Here is a 17425-nt window from a genome sequence, read left to right on the forward strand (position 1 = left end):
TAAAATAGATTTTAGCTCAGGTTTCCATGGCAACATTAACATTTCCGCCCCCCCCCCAAACTAAGACAGCTTTATAGCTATACAGAGGCTGGTAGAGGGTGGGAGAATGGAAAGGAAAGAAAAACTCATCCTCCATTTGTGCACAGAACAACAAGGGGGAAGTCAATCATCTTGCTAGGCCTCATCTGTCTGTCTGTCTGTAACTCTAGAGTGGAGAAGGAAGGAGACTTATTTGAATAAATATGTAAAGTTTGCAGATACATTTTGGCAGAGACTGCATTCAAGCAATCAAGATAAAATACAATACATTCATTCTAATACATCAATGATTTAATTTAGTGCATTTCATATTTGTGGGTTGGTTAATCTAGAGTTATTACTTTGTTCTTTTGTAGTTTTAATTATTGTAAACACATCTGGCACTTTCAATAGGAAGAATCAAAAACAATTTCAATACAAAACTCATGGCAGGTGATTGGTTATCATGAAACAGATTTGCAGTAGGCCCCTGTGATGGTCTTCCACAAGCAAATCTGCATGAAATGTTTGGTTAGCAGAACAGCAAATAAAAAGCTCTCTTGAGGAAAAACCATAGATGCTCTCGTACCCACCGCAGCAGTACTATAAATAATAATAAAAAAAACACATTAGTCTCAGTTTATACTAACAACAGTGTATCTATCCCACAGAGAAACAGGAAGCGCTGGCTAATTCCAGAGGCCTAGACTGCAGTTTCTCAGCCTGCTCTCTGGGGGCAGCATGACATGCCAATTAAAGCACAGGAAACCCACCAAGATAAACATTCAGAGCAGAATGATCAAAACAATGAAGATTTCGTTGCTCAGCAAGAGGAGAAACTGAGATGGCTGTACAATGAGACAGGATGCGGGGCAAATGCTAGAAGTTGATAGACTATTTATATATATGAAAAATGCTGGGTTGTTTTAACCCAATTTTGGGTCAAATATGGAAAAACCCAAATGTTGGATTAAAAATGCAATGTAAAAATTTTACGCAACGGTTGGGTTTGTCCATATTTGACCCAAAATTGGGTTAAAACAACCCAGCATTTTTTAGAGTGGGAGCCATAGACAACATGCAGGAAATGATGGGCCTACTTGTGCAGAAGCATACTGCATTTACAGCTCAGCAGTTTCCATGCTGTATTTCCAAGTGCATGAATGTCAGAAGGTTACTGACTCCCGCTTGGCTACGCTCTCTACCTAACCACCAAAAAGAGCAAGAATTACATCAGGGCATAGTCAGTCCCGTTTGTAATTCCTTTCTCCTGATGAGTGTGTATGTGTGCTCTGGATCGGAGATGGTCTATGATGCAGAGCAAGGCCACGTACCTCCCCAGGACACTACAATGTCACATCTTGAAAGATGGTGTCATTTAGAGGTATGGATGGTTGAACAACTTGACAAGGAAGGACAAGAAACTGAATTGTTATACAATTCGATCTAATGCATTTGGGAAATGTCTTTGCAGTGATGCAAATAATAACTCGGGGTATAACGATTAATTCGATTTACCAATATACCACCAATACTGGTATAAAGTACATGTAGGTGAGTACAGACCATTGATTTAGTTGGTAAACCAATTCAATGCAATGGCCTTGAATAGTGAAACAAATACTTTATGTAAGCTTGTTTCCGCCACTGAATATTTTTTTAAGATAATTGTGACTTTATCTCACAATTCTGTTTTTTTTTTTGTTTTTTTTCAGAATTACAAGATATAAACTCTCAATTATGAAGAAAAAAGTCAGAAATGTGAGATATAAACTCGCAATTGTGAGATTAAAAAGGCACTGCAAATTTATATATCGCATCTGAATTTTTTTCTTGTAATTCTGAGAAAAAAATAAGAATTGTGAGATATAAATTATCAGTTGTGAGAAACTGCAAATTTATATCTTGCATCTATGACTTTTTCTCGCAATTGCGAGTTTATCTATAAAGTCTGAATTGTGAGACAAAAAGTCACATAAATCTTTTGAATTATTTTATTCCGTGACGGAAACAAGCTTCCATAAACAAGTGAATTTAATGTGCACTCAGTAATTTATTGATGCCAATGGTTATCTTGTACTTTATGCTGACCTGGATGCAGGATCACACTAACTTCCATTGTAGAAATGCACTATTCGCAGTCAGTGACATAAAATTTATTCCACAAGTGTCCAATAACAGTAGGGTTTCCTGGGTAAAAGTTGTAATATTTGGCTAGTCAATATGTCTACCCCCATATAGGGACCCACTGATGTAAAATAGATGATCTTTATATCATGTGAATGTTTAACCTGAACATTAATTTAACCATGAACATACATTTTCAAGCGTAATATTAATTTCTTTGTGTAAAAAAATTTTTATTCAGAAAAACAATTAGCACAAAATTGATTCTTTAAACTTCATCATCATTATCATTATCTTGAATTATTTGTTGTGTTCCAAGTAGCCTATATTGCTTATTATAAAATGATTTTCCTCTTAAGTTACTTTTGGTGTAATAAATCGTCCTTCTCGGTCTTGGCTAAAATACATTGGGGATCCTATAATCCCCTATAAAAGAATTTTAAATCAAATCGATTTGCTGGCAACTCTAATAACTACATGTATATACATAAATGCATAGATGGATTATAATTGAGATATTGAGAATGCGATTCTGAAATCTCTCCAGTTCCAGAAATGTTCTAGCACATGCCAAGTTAAATTGTGATGATGATAATGATGTTATGTAGGCCTATGCTAGAAATGTCTTTGTTAGAGATTGCCTTCAATCTACACTCTTCTTATTTATTACAGTTTATACGTGTTTAAAACTGACAACAACTTTCATCATTTCCAACAGATCTGGCGTGTAGTGATATTCAGATTTTACAGTTTATCATATTGAGCAGTACTGAAGCATCAGTCATTTTTCCACAATATCTTGAGAACAGGATTTACTCTGAGCAGAATTCAATTGCATTGCATATCCAATTCCTTCAGCATTATTGCCAGTCTGAAGTGTGTTCTCCAGCATATGTCGGTCAAATGAAAGACAACTCAGGTAACCATTGCTCACAGTACCATACTAAGGAACTACATATAGTCAAAATATAATTTAACACAAAATGGCAGGTCAGCTGGAAGGAACATCTGTTGAAATGTTATCATTAATTGCATGTTCTCATGCTACACTAATGAAGGAGGCTGTCATAAGACACAGACGTACTACCAATCATTTTCTAAATAGCTTCGGGAGCTTTTGGAATTGTCTTTTGATTACTTTTTCAATCACTTGCTCTTCTACTAGCTGGATGTGAATGCAGATGACAGACATGATGTGCTGGCCTCTGCTAAGGTCATGAAGTTTGTAAGAGCGTCCCATTGCGTGCGTCCCGTCTTGGCTCTCTCATCAGAGGGGTCAGTCCTATTAGTACAGACAATGCACCCTGACCCTCTGGGCATAAGCCGTCAGATAAGAGAAACACAACCCAACAAGACAGAACTGCTCAGCAACACACACATCCTGACCTCCAGTGCCCTGCCCTATGGGAGTGTTATTAAACCCCGAAGGGAAGCGTTTTTGTCTATGTGTGTGTGTTTGTGCGTGCCCATGACAAGTCAACCACACAAACAAACATGTCGAGGAGGGATATGCTGACAACTAAAGAACTGAGCTTCAAAAGAACTGAAACTTCCTCATGGAACACAAGCAGGAGAAAAGGAATATTTGTTCAACAAGTCTATTCCTCCACACACTCAGGTGCAGAGTCACTCTGTCTGAATTGAAGGAAAATATGAGTGTATAAAACTCAGCAGACATGACTTGAATGTGAAAGACCCTTTTGTTAGAAGCACTGAATCTTTCCCTGAATCAGCTTTTAGAGCAATGGCGTGAAACTTATTTTCTGTCCTATCAATTAATTTATTACAAAATACATTAAAATGACAAAATCACAAATACCACGACTGGATACATCTATTCTATGATAGGCATGTTTTTATTTCTGTTTTAAAAAGACCCTTTTAAAAACAAAATTGGGTGATACAACTGTCCTGATATCATACTTAAGAAAAAAAGCCTTATTAAAGGGATAGTAGGTGTCTTTGTTTCCGCAGTAGTTTCAATTTTGATGAAAACAAACATGTTTATATCGTTTTTACCTCTTGTACACTTTCCGTCGCTTGCGCAGACTAAGCCTGAACGCGCGCACACGTCACACATCAGGAAGCGCGTGCGCCCTCAGATCACTTGGCCGTGGTTGTGTAGAGGTAAAAACTATATAAATACTGTTCGTTTTCTCACACAAACCGCTCGTTTCGTGTCTTAGGCCATCAATGTGTACTTACGATGGGGAATTGTTTAATTTGGACTTCTCTGTGCATGCTCTTTGAGGTGGTGACCATAGACCTGCATTATATGACTGACAGACAAGAACGGTTTGACCTAAAAATATCAAAATTGAAACTACTGCGGAAACAAAGACACCTACATCTTGGATGCCCTTGAGGTAAGCTAAAACATACCAAAATTTAATTTCAAAGTGAACTATCCCTTTAAAAGACAGAAATTCTTGACATGCAAAATATTTTATAAGTCATGTGGTGCAACTTCATGTATACAGAAACATGAATTTCTATTAGGATATAATAGAAAGGACCCCTGCAGACCCTCATGACTGTGTGTCAAGGCCAATAACTCTCTTAAAATATCACATGATTTGACCTTTGCACGACAAGGCTAATTCTAGCTGTAAAATGTAATGTGATGTAACTACACAAAAACATAATGCTTATATATGTAGTATATATCAAGCGATTAAAATGTTTAATCTAATTAATTACATGATGTGCCTATTAATTAATTGCAAATCATATTTGGCTGAGAAATTACCTCTAAAAGATCATTTAAAGTCAACGTTGTATTAAATGTGAAACTCATCAAATAGACAGATTCAACAGAGAATTTATTGCATAAACATTTAGGCTACAACATGCATATTATATTTAGATATATTTACAGACCAAAACAGTTCGGTTACTGACTAGGCATGGGCTGGTTTCCGGTTTTAAGGTATACCGCAGTTTGAAAAAGTTTTTTTCTCCATTCTGTCCTGATGCAAAACCTGATGCAGTTTTGGTTCCCTGCCACCATCGCCTTTGGCTTGATTAGTTGGGGACACTTAATATTCAACAATATTATTAATCTGCCTGCATTGACAGAAATAAATTGGGTGTCCACCTTAGAGATAATCACCATATTTATAATGAAACCATCATATATAAAAATATGATATTAATCATATAATAATTTATCTGTTACCACTGTAAATCTGTATTAAATTATTGTGGGATCCCATTTGATGCTTTCAGAATTGTATTTTATATATATATATATATATATATATATATATATATATATATATATATATATATATATATATATATATATATATAATATATATATATATATATATATATATATATATATATATAATATATATATATATATAATTTTGTTTCTGTATTTTTAAAATGATCATATGACATTTTATTGTGTAAATACTTTGTGCCTTTTACCCCATGTGTGGGGTACCCCATTTATTCTCATACAAATTCTGTTGCTCCAATGTTCAATAAAAACTTTTCTTTTCTGCAATCATACACTATGGGAGTAGTGAAAAGCACATTTTTCTTAAGCTGTGCCTTTAGCCCCTTTGTATATTTATTCAATTTTACAAATGTAATTTTAGTTGATAGTTGCACCACATTCATTACACTGAAGCTTTTCTTGAAAATGGCTCAAAAATATATCAAAAACTATATGAAACCAACATGAATACAAATAGTTTTTCTTCCTTTTATAAGATTTTTCCTTTTCTTGATCATGGTCATTGACCCTCTTACTGAACTTTGTCTTAGCTGCAGGACTCTGAATTAAACCAAACCAACTGTACACTGGTGCTATCAAGTCCTGTGATCCTAAAAGCCCATTTTGTACCCCTCTGAGCATGAACATGTACCTCTGTGTCATTAAGATGTTAAACATTGCTCTACACAGAACAAGAAGTAATGCTAATTTGTCAGCTGCAACACACCACTTGTGCTTGGGGCCACACAATGCACTTGACACTAACAACGGTTCAGATGACACTTATGGCTTGTTTCCACCAAGCAGTACAGTACAGTACAGTACGGTGCGCAATTATTTCCAATTCCACTGTCAAAAGTTGTGGATGGTACCAAAATGTACCACTTTTTCGGTACCCTTCCATTGGGGTACCTATAGAGCTGGTAAGTCCCGCCCATCCGTAAAACCCCACTGGACCTCTAGGTTGAAAAATCGTCAATGCAAGTGAATGGGAGAAAATAATTATTTTCTGATCCCGTTTGAATTGTGCCATGAATGTGAACATATGTTGTCTGTGAATTTTTTATATAATTTTTCATGTTACGAGTTTGACAGTATATTGTATGATTCTTTGGCTAGCAGTTGTGGAAAAGACATAACGAGAAAGACTACATGTCGCCTATGTGACGTCACCCCATAACACATTTTCCCTCCACTTGTCAAATCACGGTGCTAATGCTGCGATAATCTATGGAGACAGATCGAGATGCCTGTGTGTTTTGTACCCAAATGTCAACATTCAAACCAAATCGGCTGTTCTTTCTTCAGATTCGCGTCGAAAGCTGCGAAGAGTTGTAGTCCACAAAGTGCTCTCGCACAAAGTCTAACCGTATCAAACTTCTACCTGCTAAATTGTAGCATTCTTTACACGAAAAATTATATTAAAAATTCACAGACAACATATGAAATTCAAACGGGACCAGAAAATAATTATTTTCTCCCATTCACTTGCATTGACGATTTTTCAACCTAGAGGTCCAGTGGGGTTAGCGGAAGGGGCGGGACTTACCAGCTCTTTAGTGCATACAGTGGTACAGTACCTAAAAGAGTGGAGCTAGACTCACTGCAGAACGTTGATTGGTTGACAGAGAATCGTCACTTGCGCGTGCTACAAGGGGAATGACAACATAAGCAGCGCAATTTTTGAATATACAGTTGAAATATAATACTACTGTTATTGTGTCACGAAATGAAGTTTTTCAGGCGAGAATGTAGTTGTTTAAAGCTTAAATCTGTGGTTTATTTATAAAGATTTATAAAAATTTGATCTAGGTTGTGAGATCCATTCCAGGCGATCACCTGGCGCTCATGTACCCCGCCTGGAACAGCCTTTCCTCGTCTAGTCGTTCTGTTGTTTACCGCTGACTCTGACGTCTCTGTAGTGGTTAAACATGGGATATAATTCGTCTTGTGTAGACCTAACGGGTGATCCTTGGTCTCGTGAATCAATAATATGTTTCCTGGCCAATCATTTTGGCTGAGAGTTAAAGGCAGGCTAGGCAGGTTTTTTCTAAAAAACCTTTTCCCAAATTTGTTTAAACTGTCTTTATATACCAATACATAATTAAAAAGTACTCTGAAAAAGAGAGTATAAAAATCGAGTGTCTGTAGTCCTCTCAGGTAGGGGTGTGCCGGTTTCAGAATTGGTGATGACGTTATGACATGAGTGAAATGTGACGGTTCGTAACATAACCGTCGGGGGGGGGGGGGGGGGGGGGGGGTTGCGACGTTCGTCTGTATAGGACAACTTAGTTTGAATAAGGGAGCAGAAACTTGATCGCCTAAATTAAAAAATAATAATAATCAATGCTATCGATAAAGATACGCGGATGGGGTTTTATTCGCACTCATCATCTGCACCGTTTTTTTTTTTTTTTTACCAAATTTCAAAGCCGCACCCGCCCGTGTGATTGTTTTGCGGTCTATGGACGATGGAATGCTCTGTTGATGCGAGCCGCGAGAAAGCCCTTGTCTGTTCTAGAAAGGATGCAGCAAAGATATTTAATGCTTAATGTATGAGGCATAGGCCTACGCTGAGTTTCATTCATTTACGATGAGATGCGCTCTAGTTCACAATGCAATGCAAGTGAACGCGGTGCACCAGCGCCGGTTATTATATTGTCAACTATATCTGCTTTTTATTATTTATTAAATACATGCAATTGGTTGATGAAACATTTATTAAAATTAAGATACAATTTGTACAAAACGAAATTCACTTTAAAGAAAGGCTTTCTACAAAGAAAAACTTAATGAAGTGGTAAAAATCATGTCTGCCGATTTACAAAACAAAACTTGCGTTGGTAGGCTACTTGGCAAAGAATCAAATACAGTTGGAAACGACGTAGACCATTAATGACACAGACTGTTAACAATTGTTTTGAATTAGTATTTAAACATTCTCTATGATAAAAAATGTTTGTAAAAAATATTTTAATAACACGGTTTTGGCAGTTATAGAGTTCTAATGACGGTGTTCAACTATAACCATCGGTCTCACGGTTATATACTAACCGTCACACCCCTACTCTCAGGGCTGCAATAAACACAGCTACTTATTCCATTCACCCCCTCCCTTCTGGGCTCCTTCCAAAGCCACGCCCCTAAAACACATGAACGCGCGATGCCGACCGCTCAGCTGGAAGAGGACGCGTTTGCCAGCACCGAGCGGAGAGGAGCGCAGTGCATGTAGTGACATCATGTCAGAATCACATGTAATAAAATACCTAACTTCATCATTATGAATATAAACAACTAACATGGTTGTTAGTACTCACTACTATCAAGCTAGCATATCGATACTGATAAAGTTTAAAATATATTGAGTTTGATTCGGTAACGAGCTAGTAATATAAGGCAAAGCTAAAAACAGGTTGCATTGATACACGTTTTCCCATTACCATCAGTTACACTGTGATGAAGGTGAATTTCGTGTAAGATTCATAACATATACGGTGTTTTGCATGTAAGAGCTTCCACGATGAAAGCACTGTTGGCCGACATTGACTCTCGTCTGACTTCTTGCTTTATCCAAAGACTTTTTGGTCATAGCCTTTTCGAATACTGTCTTCCTTTTTTTGCCTTGTTTGCCTTCGCTGACTGTATATGCAGGTACTGGGAATTTTGACTGCTCTTTCTTTGCTCTTTCTTTCTCATAATTGTGATTATTCCTAGCTTCCGTACCTCTTCGCCTCCTCGAGTCAAACGGGTGCGCGCATGTGGGCAGCTCCTGTAGCAGCAGGGGTGGTAGCCACGGTAGCGAGGGAGAGTGACAGTCGCCCAGCCAATCATTTCATTCGTTCCGAATGGAATAAGTAGCTGTGTTTATTGCAGCCCTGAGAGGACTACAGGCACTTGATTTTTATACTCTCCTTTTCAGAGTACTTACATTTTAATTATGTATTGGTATATAAAGACAGTTTAAACAAATTTGGGAAAAAGTTTTTTAGAAAAAACCTACCTACCCTGCCTTTAAGTGAAGTTTCATAACTTTAAATATTTAGGCTATTTGACTTTACCGTTGTAACGTTAGACTCTCTAGAGCACTGACTTTGTATGTTTGACTGAATTGTTTGCTTTCTTTCTTATTGTATAGCTTATTGTACCTTTTACTTATACTTTTAGGCTATAATGGCATTTTTTATTGCAGTGAAGATGCTCAGAGTACAAATGCACATATTGCCTGGACCATATTAATGTTTAATATTTTTAAAATTTAAATGAAAAGAGGCAGGGTGGTGTTTTATATTTCGTTTTGTTATAAATAACGTTATGCATGCAGTGAATATAATCAATAGGCCTACGCTTGCCTAAACCACATTTGTGAGGCTAATGTTTAAGATTTCTTTAAATGAAAACGAAAAGAGGCAGAGTGGTGTTTTATAACATTTTTCATTTTATTGTTGCCTAAAATGTATACAGAGATAACCGGAGTAGCAGAGTGTGCTGAGTGATGCTCTCAAGAACGCTAGCGTTCCATTTGCAGAATTACCGGACTCGCGTCCTCGGGAGTCATTCTCCTGAGTCCGAACTTTGTGCACTTGGTATTGAGAAATGCCTTAATGTCGGCACTTGGCTTCTTGTGACGAACAGCCACATGCCGAGAAGCAAGAACAAGATCTGTTGTATATCATCCATTGTTGTTTACTTTGTCGCTTTCTTCCTCGCGAAAATGACGTCGATCGATTCTTTCCGGCATAGGCTACACCACACCTATCAAGTATGGTACTGTTGGCGGTGGAAACACAAGCCGGATCAGGGTTTACCGTCCCGAATCGTACCCTACCAAACGAGCCATTAGCAGCAGAAATAAAAACGTTCTTTTATAAGGTTACACAGGGGTAACTATAGCTTGTGTTTTTCTGCCCACCCAATTTTAACACATGCAGTGCTGTTGTTTATACTGCTCAGATGTACAGGAAGAAGATGAGGGGATTACAGAGTGAAAAATCTGCCATGACAACTCAGTTTCTAATCTGTAGTGCTGTTGATTTCCCCATCATCCGCTAAGCCTCAGTGTATGTGTGGGTATGGTGATCAAGCCAAGTACATCTACACTTCTGTGTCATCCGACACACATCACGCACGGCAGCTAATTAATGCCCCGAGTGGAGTGATGCTGATTGCTTTCGGTTGGACTAATGCCACATTATTCTGGCCCTCCACACTGCTCAAATGCCAGTCTTGATATTTACAGAGAGTCAGTGTTATGGGATTGAGTGCTGCTACACTGATCTATCAATATGGCAAACTGTCTGTCATAGTCATGGGTGATTGATATTAGGAAATCTAGTTTAATATCCATTTACTGTGGCATTGAGCCTGATATTTATGAAGGTGATGTGGGTGAAGGGTTTTACTGATTTATTATACTCTCGCAGACAAGCAAGCACACACATATGGACCTACATTTTAAACAAATAACATGCATTGTGAATGTGAACTGTACAGTCCATTGATCTCGCATGAATTACATTCTGTTTTTTTTCTGTCTCTGACACGTGTGTGATTCTTTGAGTTTTTCTACACAGAAGTGAGGGGGGCTGCCACAAACGGACGGATATGTTTCCACCCTGTAGTACTTATTTTACAATGGCTGTGAAAGAAGGATAAGAGGGGGCAAATGGAAGGAACAGAGAGAGGAGGAGGAAGAAGACAGATTGAAGACATATTAAGAGAAGATGCCAAATCTTAAAGTCTGAGAAAGAAGCCAACTTTTAGTTTGGTAGGCATTTCACAAATGCAAGACCTGGACTACAGCACAAGAGACTGTTTTCAAACATATACTTAGAAGTTGAAGCAGATTCAGCTTTTGGACTCATTATCAAAAACATTTAGGCCCAGAGAAACTGCTCAAGATGGGCAACAGTCATTACTTCACAGCCCAAAAATGTTCAGCACTGCAAATAACTAGTGCCGTGAAGTATTGGTGCAATCCAATATGAACTACACCAGCAGAAAATGAAGACACAGAGCTAGTGTAACACCTCTCCACAGGCTATGCAACATTAACCTGTAAACGAGTGCTTAATATCCTGGGTTATCATGAATATGAGTGCCTGTGCGGATATGTGCAAAAGTACAGCATGACTCAGCAAGCAGAGTCCCATAATGTTTAAGGACTATCAATATATCCTCATTAACTGAATATCTTGTCAGATTTCAACAGTAACCCTAAAGATTTAGTACAAAGACTACTCTCTAACGCTTCTTATTTGCAGTGCAATGGGACAAGTCAATACACTCCAATAACAGTGCAAACAATAACACAAAATATGTATCAGAAGGCATGAAAAAAGTATATCATATGCACTGAATATCACATAAACCACATACAATGAAAAAAAAAACTATTCTCTTTCTCTAATGTGTGAGACACAGACAGACAGATATATGTAATATCTATCAGATCGATCCATAATATGATGTATTTCCAAGCGAAGCTGGATATTTACCAATTAAATGAATATGAGCTTGTTAAAATAATTCCTGAGTATAAATATTAGACTAGTAAAATATTAGATTTAAAATTATCTGATAGTCTGAGCTAAGTAAGTGATGTTAAAAAGGAAAGTAATTTCACAGCAAGAGCGAAGCAAAGTTATTGACTTCTGATTAAAGATCATGAAGACTTTGAAGATGAAGGCCAAGCACCAATGAATTGTTGGTGTTTGGCAGGAATGAGCAGGAAAGAGCAGGAATGTACATTAAAGGGATAGTTCACTCAAATATGGGGTGATTCTGTCATCATTTTCTCACCCTCAAAACACCTGTATGAGTTTCTTTCTTCTGCTGAACACAAAAGAAGATATTTTGAAGAAGGTCGGAAACCAAACCAAGGTCGGACCCCGTTGACTTCCATAGTATTATTTTTTTCCATACTAAGTCAATGGGGTCCATCAACTGTTTGGTTACCCATATTCTTCAAAATATCTTCTTTTGTGTTCAGCAGAAGAAAGAAACTCATACAGGTTTGGAACAACTTGAGGGTGAGTAAATGATGACAGAATTTTCATTTTTGGGTGAACTACCCCTTTCAGAATATAAATATGTTTCAGGGTTAAAATATTTGCATAACTATAAACGCATTAAGTCATAAAGACAGCAATAGTATGCTTAGAATATATATTTTACTTAAAGACAGAGAACACTGCCTGTAATTTAATGTCATTATATACCATATTATCAGTAGTGCATCTACTACTACTACTCGCTACTGAAAAGGGACACTGTACATTGTGTGCATAGTTTATAGAGGTGACAGCATTAACAGCTTATAAATGCCAGTTGTCTGTTAATTTTTCTTCTAACAGTATCTTGTAATAAGCCCACAAGGCACTAGATTAGCATGCAGAAACGCAAGGCACTTGTGATAATCTAATATCAAGTGTGCATATTTTATAAAAGTACACGTTGGCCAAGTAATCGTGTTGTGAAGTGAGAGATGGGCAGGCCGAAGGAGGCCACAGTTATCTCCCTGTGGCGTGTGCTAAGAGTATGTCTTATTAATGACAAAATATCGGTTTACTGGAGATTAAATGGCAATTATCTTGTCTACAAAAAGATGGTAACAGCTATTATGACATCAGAAAATGAAGCTCGGAACACTTAATGAGCAATGAGGGTATTTGGATTCCAAGGAAACAGCACAGTTACTCGTCTCTTTGACAATAAGGCCCTTGTTGCTAAGCAATCCAAGGCATTGTTGATATATTATTATAAAGCGAGAAAACATGAAATCTGAAGTCGCATGCATGCTGAGATCACGTGGAACACCTGTTCCTAGCCCTAACAGACAACTAGTAGGTCCACGCAGATGCGTAAACACCTGAGCACATGCGTAAACATCTGGATGCCGTGTAACACTGAGCGTGAATAATGACAATATAATTGCTGTGTGACTAAACAATTTCTTAACACAGAAAACGCTTACCTGGGTTCTGCGATTCACTGCGCATGCTCAGTGGTAATCGTGCACTCCAATAGGATGAGTATTCGCTGTGCAAGAAGTCCACCAAGTTCATGTTCCCTTCAGTGCAGTACATTTCCGTCAGCATTTTTATAAAGGGATGCATTGTCATTTGGTAAAGGGATGAAGACAAATAGTTGCATGAAGCATTCCCTTGAAATATACTCCCATGACAGTAACTTGAAAACATTGGCCAAACTGATCCTTCAAGCCATGGTGTCGCTGACTATGTTGTACAAGGTGTTGTGAGACGATGTGAAACGGTTATTTTGGCCTAAGTATTCCAAAATGTGACTCTGATGCTTAGGGAAAAAAAAGAATCCTTGATTGCGTTATGATGTTTTAAATATTGTGCTAATGAACACAAACTAACATGATCGATTGGTTTTTCAATACTCACAAAAGGGACTGACTACAATGACTCTTCAGTCACCGTGGACAATGTACAAATAACCACAACAGGGGTGTGCTAAAGGTTTTTTTTACCAGTGTAGTACTGAATACTGCCATGCGGACACACGTTTGCCATAATGGGATTTAAGATAGCATTGCCTTAAGTTAGGCTACAACGTGCTGCTTTCCAATTATGTATAATAATTTAAATTGGCTCAGTTAAAATAAGTCATTACTATTAACTGAATTGGTTCTCAACAGTTAGGATTGCAGCGTATGTTTACTATTATTTCGAAATAATTAATAATGCAATTTTTATTAGGCTAGTCGTTTTTCGATGTCCTCCCTCTCTACCTCAGTGTTACATCTGTTTCTTTCCTCTGCATTAAACTGGGAGACTATAACATAATTGATGATAGTGCAAACGATTTAAACGTTATTGCATAATAGCATAAGATAAGAACTCGACTCTTTTCCCTACAATTACTTACAAATGTAACTCATAAAGTGCCTATGCAAGTTCCTTGTTGTTGTCTGTCTTCATTAATGAACCGGGAGACGTTTAGTTCTGTCAACTGAACTGAACATGTGGGCAGATAGAGACACCTCTCTCCACTTCACGTAAAGCTGGTGATTTTTGCGTTGCCTGTCACGTGATTACAGGGTATGTTTCTCTACAAAAGTAGCCACATTGCAAAAAATGTTTCAGCTCAGGTCCAGAACTTAATGAGTGTGTTTTGTGTGTTAGCGCACGCGCGTAGGCTACTGTAGGCTATATGTCTTCAAGTTGTGCATGTGTGCTGTTAACTGATTCATTTGTGCAGTCATCTTCATGAAAACCTCCCGAGGAGGTTATCGTTCTTCCATTATCATACATCTGTCTGTAGGGTTCGTGAATGTGAACTGTTTTTTCCGCCTATGTCAGTACCGTTCCCTCTGCTAGGGCTCTGCGTATCACCCCCACACAGCGATTCTGTCACGCCCTCCTCCATCTCCATATACTCAGCTGCCTTGTCACCCAAAGACGACCCCGATTGGGACCCTTTGCATTTTCTAAGGAAATCCGTAAAATACGGGCAGCCCGGCGGTGGTTGTTCCACAACGGGTGTCTGGTCCTCGTTATCAGTCTCCCGGTGGTAGAAGTAGTTGAAGTTGGACACGATGACAGGGACTGGAAGCGCAATGGTCAGGACACCGGCAATGGCGCACAGCGAGCCCACGATTTTACCCCCGACCGTGATGGGCTTCATGTCCCCGTAGCCCACCGTGGTCATGGTCACTACAGCCCACCAGAACGCGTCTGGGATGCTGGTGAACTGTGACGAGGGCTCGTCTGCCTCAGCGAAGAACACCGCGCTGGAGAACAGAATGACACCGATGACGAGGAAGAAGATGAGCAGCGCCAGCTCTCGCATGCTCGCGCGCAAAGTGTGCCCGAGGATCTGGAGACCTTTTGAGTGTCGAGACAGTTTGAAGATCCTGAACACGCGGACGAGACGTATTATTCTCAAGATCGCGAAACTCATTGCCTGTTGCCCGTTCTCTTCATGTTGAGCTAGGTCTGTGCCGAGAGTTATGAAATAAGGCAAAATAGAGACTATGTCTATGGTGTTCATAACGTTTTTAAAGAAATCAGCTTTACTGGGGCTCGCAAAGAAGCGCACGATTATCTCGAACGAAAACCAAATGATGCACACCGTCTCAACGATGAAAAAGGGGTCGTTGAATGGCGTAAATCCATTGTCTGCCTGTGTGGAGTTTTTACCTGGGCTGTGGAATTCTTTGTCGTCCCTGAATTCTGGCAATGTTTCCAAACAAAAAATGACTATGGATATGACGATGACCAACACTGACACGACCGCGATCCCCCTGGCTGCACTTGAACTCTCCGGGTACTCAAAGAGCAGCCAGATCTGACGTTTGAACTCGTCCTCGGGCAGCGGCTTCTCTTCCTCCTTCACGAAGCCCTCATCCTCGCGAAACTTGAGCATTGCCTCTTCCCCGAGTTCATAGAACTTGACCTCCTCGGAAAAGATGTCAAACGGCACATTGGCTGGTCTCTTTAAACGCCCCCCTGACTGGTAGAAGTATAGAATGGCATCGAAGCTCGGTCGATTCCTGTCAAAGAAGTATTCGTTACGCAGAGGATCGAAGTACCTGATTCTTTTCTCAGGGTCCCCCAGGAGAGTGTCCGGGAACTGGGCGAGAGTCTTCAGCTGAGTTTCAAACTTCAAGCCCGACACGTTGATGAAAACTCTCTCGCAGCAGCCGTACTCATTGTAAACATTTTCGTAGCCTGACTGAGGACGTCTGTCCGTTAACGAAACCGTCTCCTCTTCATCATGATCCATGATATAGACAAAACTCGACCTCTTGATTCCCTTGTCCTCCTCTTCCTCCTCGCCCTCCGCCTCGTCCTCCTCGATCATGACGTCCTCCTCAGATCCTAGGAGCGCCAACTCTGACTGGCGTAGATCCCCGCCGAGTGCCGCGCGGTTCCGTCTCCAGCGCGCTACGCCTCTTTCCTTTTTTCTCTCTCTGAGAAGTTGCTGTGGTTGCTCGTGGTGTTGCTGCTGCTGCTGCTGTTGCGGCTGTTGCGATGAGGAGGTGGAGGAGGAGGAGGAGGAGGAGGAGGAGGGGCGCGAGGCGGTCCCGGCGCTACTGTTGTTGGCATTCGTTGAAGAGGCGGTGCGACTCTGATGCGGGTGGTTCTGGGGATGGCCACTCGACCCACCTCCCTCTCCGACCGTTCCAGCGTCAGCTGCCGCCGCTGCGCGAGACTGTCTCTCCCTCTCGCGCTCTCTCTCCCGTGCGCGAGCCTGGGCATATCCATAGGGCAGGTGGGTGTTGCAGCCCCCGCTGTCCGCGCCCACCATAGCAAATTCCATCTTCTCAAACTACGAAGTGTTCAGAATGATGGAAAACAGGCGGAAGAAAGAGGCTGAGCAAAAGACGAGTTCAGCAAGTTCATAAATGCACTTGACTGGCACTGTAGGTCCGTTACCTTCGGAAGTGCTTTAAGGTCTTTCAGTGCACTTTCACTTATTGTAATTGGACTTTACAATTGTAGCGAAGCTACGTGCTTTTGGTGACATCATCATTATCATCATCATCATCATCATGAGAAAAATGTGTCCAACAGTTCTAGAATCCATGTGCGTAGCGCGCGCGCGCCTTATCCAAAGAGAAACTGAATGGAGGAGAGAGCGGCTCTTTTCCGTTAACTGAGGTGCTCGGTCTCCGTAGAGACTTTATTCGCCTATGAAATCTCTGGTTCCCATCTTCGCTGTGGGAGGGAGGGGTGGGGTGTAGGTTTGTTCCGTCCTCTGCCCCTTCAGTGGTTATGAACGAATCACTAAATCCGCTTGACACCAGCAACAGCTGGAAAGAAAAGAAAAACGTGTTGTAAAAGGCAAACTGCACATCATAATTTAGCCGAGGCATACTGTGATGGATATACTTAGGAGCAAGACAATTTTAAATAGTAATCAGGAACAAAGGCATAAGTCAATATTCTTGTGCTACATAATAATAATAATAATAATAATAATAATAATATGGCGCACCCTTATGGTAACAGACCAGCCAAGGAAACAGAAAACAATGCGTGATATTACTGATCCAAAATCCCTTGACAATTAATTATAAACAGT

At 39.7% G+C, this 17425-nt stretch overlaps 1 protein-coding gene across 1 annotated transcript in view; it reads right to left on the minus strand.

Annotated features, from left to right (window-relative positions):
- kcna4 (potassium voltage-gated channel, shaker-related subfamily, member 4) overlaps positions 1-17425 on the minus strand; it is a 34751-nt gene that overhangs the window by 16615 nt on the left and 711 nt on the right. The window contains exon 2 of the mRNA XM_079866902.1: positions 13344-17153. Within this exon, the coding sequence (XP_079723028.1) occupies positions 14642-16660 (2019 nt within the window). The 5' untranslated portion in view covers positions 16661-17153 and the 3' untranslated portion in view covers positions 13344-14641. The remainder of the gene's footprint in view (positions 1-13343; positions 17154-17425) is intronic.

This window comes from Squalius cephalus, assembly GCF_949319135.1.
Source record: "Squalius cephalus genome assembly, chromosome: 3".
Lineage (NCBI taxonomy): Eukaryota > Metazoa > Chordata > Actinopteri > Cypriniformes > Leuciscidae > Squalius > Squalius cephalus.